General features: G+C 39.6%; 1 protein-coding gene across 1 annotated transcript in view; it reads right to left on the reverse strand.

Annotated features, from left to right (window-relative positions):
• Positions 1-1,001: 1,001 nt before the first annotated feature.
• Positions 1,002-9,650, reverse strand: part of LOC103146101 (glycerol-3-phosphate acyltransferase 4) — a 13,949-nt gene continuing 5,300 nt past the window's right edge. Inside the window, exons 5-13 of the mRNA XM_007563849.2 lie at positions 8,188-8,262; positions 8,004-8,093; positions 5,201-5,294; positions 4,980-5,095; positions 4,815-4,870; positions 4,646-4,731; positions 4,405-4,533; positions 3,632-3,711; positions 1,002-3,231 (exon numbers count right to left, since the gene is read on the reverse strand). Of these exons, the coding sequence (XP_007563911.1) occupies positions 3,123-3,231; positions 3,632-3,711; positions 4,405-4,533; positions 4,646-4,731; positions 4,815-4,870; positions 4,980-5,095; positions 5,201-5,294; positions 8,004-8,093; positions 8,188-8,262 (835 nt within the window). The 3' untranslated portion in view covers positions 1,002-3,122. The remainder of the gene's footprint in view (positions 3,232-3,631; positions 3,712-4,404; positions 4,534-4,645; positions 4,732-4,814; positions 4,871-4,979; positions 5,096-5,200; positions 5,295-8,003; positions 8,094-8,187; positions 8,263-9,650) is intronic.

The raw sequence follows: 9,650 nt of genomic DNA on the forward strand, positions 1-9,650 counted from the left end.
CAATTAAACATTTTTTCCCCCCATTTTTAAGAACAGAAATGGCCGACGCAGTCACGAGGAAAAGTGCTGACTTGACAAATATGACCGTCCACCAGGAAGGAGGGTTGCCAACAAAACGTCATCGCTAAGTAAGCTGGTTGTTTACAGTACAGCTGTATCCAAGTAACTATCCAAAAAGTTGAGTGGAAGGAAAAAAAAAAACACGGTAGAATAATTTGCCTAAGTAATATGAAAATTGGATTCATGAGAGTTAGACCTTCAAAGAGCTGTCATTCACCGAACCATCTGAGACGGACGGCAACGGCTGCATTCTGTTTAAAGCCACTCCTGAACCACAGATGTCAGAAAAGGGAACGGGCCACTTCTCAGTGGTCCACGTCTCTTCTTTTATGTTCTGCACTAGACATTTCTGCTTCAAAAATCCTTTATATTAGTCTTATGTAACATCGTAATTTCCAGAGGACCCAAATTTTGAGTTTCAATTACCTGTAAGCCATGACCATGTAATAAGTACTTGAAAAATATCGTTGCGTGAGGATTTGATTGCAAATACGAGCCTCACTTTTTGAAATTAATTACGGACGTAAATTAGCTGCTCAATTAATCACCAGTTTGGATGCATGTAAGTGCAAGTCACATAACGATCTTAAAAGGAAAATATTTATCTGCCAAAACTCTGAATGACTTTCTGTTTCTCTTGTGGTAAAAAGACTGCTCCAGACGGTCATACACTTATCAGCTTTGATATGGAGGTTTTTCTCTCCGAGGACGTTAACAAAAAAAGTGTTGAAAGGACACGAATTGTATTTTGACTTCATTTTTGATGACGTGTTCTGAAAACATATGTGGCCAAACATTCCACTCCAGTCCACACCCAGTGACACAGGGATATGGCGCAACGTCTGTGTATTCTTCGTGTCAAGTCAGTGTAAAAATGTAAAGGAACTGAAACACACAACCAGGAAACCGAGCCCAATCAGAGCTTGGATCAACTTTGTTTAAATTGGGTTTTCTTGTTTTTAGGAACGACCCGTCCTCCGGCAGCTTTTATAGGCTCAGTGTGTCGCCTCTGGCTGGATGACAGCCAAGAGAAAGAGAGAAGACATTTGTTTGGTTTTAGACAGTGAAGAGTATTTTACCCGACTAAATGTACTCCCTGTCATGAGGTAAAATCAGTCTGGAATCAGAAGCCGCTGGACATCATCAGCTGGAGAAAATCGGAATATTAACTTTAAATTCCCCTCTGAATTTCCTTTTAATTTCAAGTTTGTGATTTTTTTTTTTTTTAATTAAATCAGTGAAATACAAATTTGATTACTAACAGGTTGAATGTTTAATTATTTGAGACTGAACCCTTTATAAAACTCATGTTAATGTGATCTGAGAAGAAAAACGTTCTCAAAGCCTTTTTTGAATCTTCTTCACATGTCCAGTTTAGACTGAGAATTTATGTTTTCAGGAAGAAAGATTTCTGAAACTTGAGACTGTTGAAAAAAATATATATATTTTAATACGTAACTTTTAAGTAGCTTAACGGTTAATGATCCGTCACTTACGACACGTTATAACATCGAGAACGCACACGTCATTCCTTACATCAGTGCCTCAGCTAATACAATAAACTTTACTTTTCCCGAGTGTTCATGGTTCAGAGGTTGATTTTTATGACGCATTTATGATCGTGAAAAATACAACACATTTTATGATGTTTAACAGCCCTTTGTGGCAAGTTCAGATGGAACAAACCACAAGTCAAGAGTTGACTCCCGTTCTTAAATATTGATTTGACAGGATCTAAATGACTGTCCCTGTTAACGCCAAACTGACCAGCTCAATGCTTCAGGGAGAAACCTGGAAAAAAATAGGCTGTTGTCACGGCGCTACCTCCCCGGCCTAATGCAAAGTCTCAACTACAGCTACAGTCCCTTCTAGAGACCTCATTGAGATTGCAAAGTACAGGGAAGGAAAAAACAAAACAAACAAAATAAAAACATCTTCATTTAAAGGAAAAATATAGACAAAAGCTTCTAGCTTTTATTGAAATGAGGTAAATACAGAAACTGCACAAAACCAAGCCTGACTGGAAATGTACTTAAATATGAACCCGCTGATTGTTGCTTACAGCTATTGTTTCTGTCATGGGTATTTATTCTATGCAGTTACCTTGGTGACCGTGAGCCTTTAAGGCACAACTATGAAAAACAAATGGTTTATGAAAAGACTGCGCGCTCCTTTACTCCGTGTTGCTGCATTGACTTGAGGAGGAGTAACTGCTTAAAAATCAATATGCCTGCATAATCGTAGCTGTAGGTGGACAGTTTCCACTTCATACTGTGAGATCTCTCACATTCCATGGAAAACGCACAAACGGGAAAGCTTTCCTGCTCCGACACGAAACCGCGTGTTGATGCACGTCGTGATGTGAAATAAAAAGCTTCTCATACAAGATCTGTTGGTATGTTTAAGATCTGGTTATGACAGTGTCATGTCAGTCTTATGCACACCCCTTCAAATAAAGTGTCACCGATCTGTTTTGCTTTCCTCCGGGAGAAAAAGCACGTAAAAATATCTAAAACGTAACAAAGTTTTGCCCTGCAGTATAGGCGCCGGCCATTTAGCAAATCGTCCCCAGGTTTTCAGATTAAAACACACTAGATTTAATCTACATTATCGCTTTTCTACATTCCAGGCACAACACCTCCTGAAACTTCAACGCAAGGTGACACGATAAAGCTTTTCAAAAGTAAGCCGTAACAAAACAAAAAAACAAAAACAGAAGTCAAAAATAGATGACCATTTGTTTCCTCGTCGAAAGAAAATAGACACAAGAGGAAGTCTTCCTCTTCACGCCACGCCTTCCTTTTCTACAGCTAGCGAGGCTTTTATCGAGCTATTCCGACGTGGCGGTGAAGGGGACGGGCTGGGCGAATACCCCGCAACAGTGATGCAACTTGACATGCCAGGCCGAGGCAGCGACTGGAGAAGCCAGATGGAGTATTGTTGACATCAAGGAGAGGACGATGCAGTGCAGCGGCTCCACCTGACGGGGTCGCCGCTGTCTGCCTGCCCAGCCAGCGGCGTCCAGAGCGGTCTCTGAGTCAGTCCACCTCCAGGGACAACCCTCAGGAGCGGCTGCGGTCCTCTTGGGTGCCCACGAGCATCTTGCTGTACAGCTTTTGCTGCTCTTCTTTAAAGGTATCTTTTACCTTGTCGCGCTTCAAACCTCCGTCCCTGCACAAACAATCAGGAGTGCAATTTCAGAGAGAAAAAAAAAAAATTGTCGATATGATCGGACGTATTGGAATGACGTGAAAGAGGAATTAAAACAGGTCAAAAGGTCTTTTTCTCCACCTGAAACCTGTAAGCTGTAATTTGTCATGGAATGAAATAATCTCATTGAAGAACAAAATACCGTTAAGCTGTTCAGTTTAATGACGTTTTCTAAAAGGTAGAACAGTGATCTCAGCAGCACGTCCTTTTTTTTTTTTTTTGCAAAAAAGGCAAGCGGTGACATCCATAACTAAAAACTCGGTTTTCCCACCATTTCTTTTTGGCTTAAAAGCCTCTTCAACTATCAGGCTTATCACGTTTGTGCCGACTTCCCTAAATGTGCGTGAAAATAGCGTCTTACCACAGGAGGTCGACCAGTCCGCCCTTCCTGGCTATGGCTGATTTTACACGATTGGCAAACTGAACGGCATCTTCTCCTTCCTGCAGAAAAGCACAAATATAAATACGGTAACGTTAAACTGTAGAGGCAATTAATCTGTTCAAACACAAAGCTACTTCAGCAAAGCTAAAAAAATAATGAAAATTAAAAAAAAAGTTTGAATTCAACAAAATCACGGGAGTTATTTGTGGTACACAGTCACTGTGATAATCAGGATAAATATGTTATTTGAGGTTGAAGGTTTTTTTTTTTTAAACAGAAATGTTAAAGAATATAAGAAGTAGAAAATAAATATTCTTTATTGTCCCACACTAGGGACATCAATATGCAGGTTCACAAAAAAGATCAATAAGTGTAAAAAAAAAAAAAGAGAAAAGATTATAACATAAATATTGTGCGGTTATGAGAAATAGAAACATGGTTTTTGCAATGGAACACTCTTTAAGAAAAATGTGCATAATATGCATTGAACATTAAAAACACAACCGAATACTATAAAAAAAAATCATAAAATCATGAAATGAGAAAATTAACAGAAGTTCGACCACATCACAGTCCTGCTTACTGTTCTAAAAAATGATCTCCAGGCATTTTTTTTAAGAATCTTGGACTCATCCTCTTAAACAAAAACAAAAAAATGGAACATTCACAGACCAGATAAATTAAATAAAGTATGTTTAATGCAATGGCAACTACATTTGTTGGAAATCAGAAGGTAATCTGTTGAGTCTGACCTCTCTTGACATGGGAGGAAGGTACCACACGCTGCAGACGATGGCCCAGCTGCTCATCATGCGTAAAAGGTAGCTGACCATTCCAAACTTGCTGCTATTCCAGAAGGCATCTCCAAACCGAGGATCGTACTGCGAGGAACACATCAGGTTATTCAACACTTTTCTTTAAAATAAAGAAAAAAAAAAAAGCTTATTGATTGATATATTAAGGCATAAAGAGAGAGAGGAAAAAAAGGGATACCTTAATAGCCACGGGATAGACTGTGGCACCGATATCAAAACTCCCCTTCTTAAACATCATGACTGATGTATTGTTTATGCAGGTCCCTGTGAATTTCAGACGAAGACCGATCAGGAGACTATTGATGAAACCTACAACTGTTGCACAGTTCACTCGCTGAAAAGCTCACCTTCTGGGAAGATGAGGATCGGCAGCTTAGATTTATCTTGTACGTGATTGCTCAGCCTGCAACACGAAAGCAACGGCGCTTATTGCCAGACTGACTGGAATCAAATTATGATTTTTTTTCACGTGTGGAAAACAGAAACAGTAGAGACACAGACGGAAGTACTACCGTTTGGCCACTAGATGTCTGTCTTTCACTTCTGAGCGCTCAAACCAAATGTGGGGGCAGGCCTTGACCATGGATCGCTGAATGACCCCCATCAGTCCACCGTGAATCTGGCCAACCTGACAACACAAACGAATAGTAGCATCTATTTGTTGTCAGCCGCAGTTAAAACAGAGATAATCAAGGTTTTTTTTTTTTTCTCCTTTCAGACTTCCTGTAATTACCATGGCGTAGCAGCCGTCGCTGGCCAGGATGATAACATCAATGGGTGAAGTGTGGTTAGCGACACAGATGCCTCCATTTTTGGGTTTATTCTCACTAGAGAAGTACAAAAAAAAATGTCTTAAAAAACACTGCATTAAGACAGATCGTCACGGTTAAGCATCACAGAGAATGTGAAACTACTCCATAAAGGAAAAAGCAGGACAGGACGAGAGTGGGGCTCGTCTCGCGTGACACAAAGCAGCCTATGTCGTCCACACCAAACTTGAACATATCGAGTCGACATTCCAGAGATAAAATTACGATCGTAAATAGAGCGACACCTCCTATGTCAGCTGATTATTTTTAGCACCCCACCCTGTGGAGGAACCAAATTCAAACAGAGACTGAAGGAACTTAGAAGAGTCATGAGAAACTGAACGGATTCGCATAATTAATCACAAAAGCTCAGTTTCAGTAGCTCAATTTAATTACTGATGGAACATTAAGGCAGATTATTATTAAAGTCTTGACTTCAACAGTGAAATCTCTAAAACCCTTCAGTCAAGTCTGAAACGCCCTTAGTCAACAACAACAACAGACCAGATGTTGTCAGCTTCACCAGCAAGCACACAAACCACCAGCTTCCTCCTCCACTTCCTGTTACATGTGCCATCACGTAGATAAACTTCTGCCTTTTCGCTTCATGTTCCCCTCAGATGATTACACTTGCAGTTTAAGTACAACGTGTCCCTCAATTACCTCTGCACATAATCTCAGTGAAGCAGGATTGCAGCTGCCTCTGTGTCTGACTGAACTTTTTATATGCTTCAGAGAACTCTGCTGTGTTTTTGTGCTTCCTCTGGACCCTAAAATGTCTCTGGCTGCGAATATGACTGTCGACAGCTTGAGCAGAGTTTCAGGCACCTCTGCATTCCTTCTTATACGCGAAGGGGATCACATTTCCCTGGGCACGGCTCGTCAGAAATTACGTAATGGCAGAGTTCTGCTGTGGCTCAAATTTGAGGGGGGGGGGACGTAACTTGGCAGGTGAACTTCAACCAACAACACTTTATTTTTTTTTTTGGTTAAATCTAGCACGATTTGGAAATAATGCCATTAAAGAGTATGTGCCCCCCCTTACAGATTTCTTCTGATTTAGCTTTCTTACACAATGGTGATTTAATTTTTATTTCAAATGATAATTTCATTCAATAAAAGGAAATGAGATTTTCTAAACAACCTGATCCCATGTGAAAATGTAATTGCTCACCATTTCTGGCCAACTCTCTTTGCACAGTTGATATAATTTAACTTTGACAGTCCAGACTTTGACTGAGCCACTCCAACGGGAGGTGGGTGTGCTTTGGATTGCACCTTGCAGAAAGTCTCATTGTTGATTGTTGTTTGTATTTTATTTATTGTTTTTTGTGCAGCAGTCGTATTTATTTCGGAACTCCAACGTGGGTGCCATTTGATTGTATTATTATTGAATTATAAACACTGCCATCGATTAAAACAAATGAGACTTGAAGCACTTTAAATGATCCCCTGGGTTCTTTTGCGACGTTTCTGAGTGAGTTGCCGAGTCACGTGGAGTGATGCGAAAAACAGTGGTTAATTACAAAGAAAGTAAAAAAAAAAAAAAAAAAAGAAGCACGGTGCTACTACTGTTTCACAGCGCTGCGTAGCTAGGTAGGAAGCTGCTTATTAGATAAAGAGAAGAGGAAGACTCGAGCATAAGACAAAAAACCTGGCTTGAGCATTAAGCAGTAAATCTATTAAATCTGGAGAGGATACAAGTAGAGCAGTAAAGGAGTGCCAGTTAGGCTGCTCTGACAGCATTTGGTAGCCTGGCTCCAGAGTCATGGCACCACAGATTACAGCAGTGTGGATTGAGATCGCCTTATGCACAAGGTTAGCAGTACAAGGATAGTTACTGCGAGCGGTTTAGAGCTGCTGCTGCTGCTGCTGCTTCAGTCTTGCTGAGTTAAGACAGATGTAGTCTGCTTCTAGCTCTGTTTTTGATTTTGTATTACATGGGACTTGCTTATGATTGAGGTTTCAATAAATAACAGAAGGGAATGTTATTTTTGACTACCTGTTATATGTAACTATGCTGAGGAGGAATCAATGACTATAAAGAAGTGGGAAGGAAAGCATAAATTGACGCTGCTTTTAAAATGTGCAAATGACCAAAAAGTAAAGCTGGATGTAGTTTCTTATCAAGTAAATGCACATTTCAAAGTCCCTGATGTAAGTTGCTTACAAAACACTCAATCTGCAGCACTAAACATGCAGAGCAAGTTACATATTCCTAAAATCACACCAATGAACGCGCTTCAATGCCTCACGGTGCAATAAAACAATCGTTTCTTTTGGTAAGTTTGAACCAAAAACACAATATCACCTTAAAAGCCTACAGTGAAGCAAAAGAATCAGAGCTGAGTTCACAAGGTCTGCGGGAAGTCTGCACAGTCTGACAGATAAATTTGGGGAACCTTTGCAAATATTACCAAGTCAATCTATGGAATACTAACAGATTCCTACCAAAAACAAAGACTAAATTGTTTAATTAAATCAATAGGTGCTTAAGCCATATATTACACATTCTCTCATTTTCTCCCCCCAACAGATTCATTTGTTTTTCAGTGGAACTTGAACAAGATATAATTCCCATAATCTGTGAGAAAAGGGTTTGAAATGATTTGTCTCATTTGCTACATCACATCAAATTGGCATTTTAACAGTGTGAAATGCTGTTCACACCTTTGAGAACCAGTGTGCTCGAAAAGAAAAAAACAAAAAAAAAAAACAGTCCTCTACCTGTCATGATAGGTTATGATGGCAGTCAGAGCTCTGACACATATTCTGTAGCACATCAGATGGACTTTCTCACTGAGGACGTTTTTCATCCTGTAGAGAAAACACACACACACACACACAGCATGACGATACCCAGAGCTAATCGATTCATGAATTCAAACAGAAGAGATGTGATCCATCTCACCTTCCATTTTGCAGGAGTCCAATCAGAGAGGTGAGGAACACCAGCAGGCTTACACCAGTGAAGGCGAGCGTTACCCTGGAGGAGAGATGGACATATTAACATCAGTCTTTAAATAAAAAACAAAAAACAAAAAGACCACAGGACTAAGTTGCTGCTTTTATATTCTAAACATTCAATTAGGACGTCTAGTGTTAGTCTCCTGAGAATCGGCTACACGTGTTGAGCCCTCATAAAGTCTCTACCAACGTAATTAACCACGGAGCCACCGGGAATGATTATAATGACTAAAAGGTCAACTAAATCTGGATGAATCAATCATCCAGGGCTGCAGCGGGTTCTGATTATAAAGGTAGAGGGGATTAAACGCATTCAGAAATGCAACGTTCCCAACACTTGACAGCACAGCCAAGATTTCACTGGACAAGGCCTGAAAGAGAGAATCTATTATAGCCACGGAGAAGACTAGAATGACGTCCGTCTGTGCAGCGGTGGCCTGATTCGTCTCCCCACTGACAGCTGGAAACGAGCCAGCCACGCCGAGTCCTGAGTGGCTGTCACTGTGAATCTCTAACACGACCCCGATACCTTTAACTCGCACTGGGGAAGCTTTTGCAGCCACTTCGGAGTCTCTGAGCACTGTCAGCACAGACACTGTGTTATTACTAAATCGTTTATTTCATTAATGGAAAATGATGCCTTCCCCGATGAAATCACATATTTGACCTAACATAGGAATCAGAGTTAGCAAAAATACTCTGAGTGTAAGCTTCATATAGACGACAAAGATTATCCAGCAGCTTGAGTCACACTATTATCCTTTGAATAGCATCTCAGATGCTGGAAATTATTATTTGTTAATCCTGCACAACAGATAAATGGGAACAATTTTTGTTCCACGAATGAATCGACCAACAACATAAACATTGATGCGCCTTTCAAATAAAAAGCTGTCAGTGGCTGAACTTCTGCTCACACCTGTGATTCTGTTAGTGATGCAGTCAAATATTAATTGCTTGTTTACTTTCAGTTTTACACAGGAATATTACGGGCATTTTCAGTGTATTAAATATTTGATGAAAATGACATCTCTGGATCTGGGGCTTAACGTGTTGCCGGTAAAGTAACATTCCTAATTAATTTATCAGATATGAACAGTCCATGATCTCCCTGGAAATATAATTTAGTTTTTTTTTTTTTTTAGTAGACACATTGCAATGTGTGTTATGTTATTTTACATTTATTGTTTGGGAGAGTTTTGTTGGTTGGTTATTTTTCTTTTTTATTGAAAGTCAACTCACAAATTTTCTATTGCCAATTGCTCTTCATACTAACTTGTATATTAAGATGTCATTTTGTTTAAAAGAAAAAAAAACAATATAAGGTTAACACCAATACCTTGATGAATTAAGTGGTTAATGCAGCACTTCGACTTCTATATATATATATATATATATATATATATA

The sequence above is a fragment of the Poecilia formosa genome, unplaced genomic scaffold, assembly GCF_000485575.1.
Source record: "Poecilia formosa unplaced genomic scaffold, Poecilia_formosa-5.1.2 Scaffold5, whole genome shotgun sequence".
In the NCBI taxonomy this organism is placed as follows: Eukaryota; Metazoa; Chordata; class Actinopteri; order Cyprinodontiformes; family Poeciliidae; genus Poecilia; species Poecilia formosa.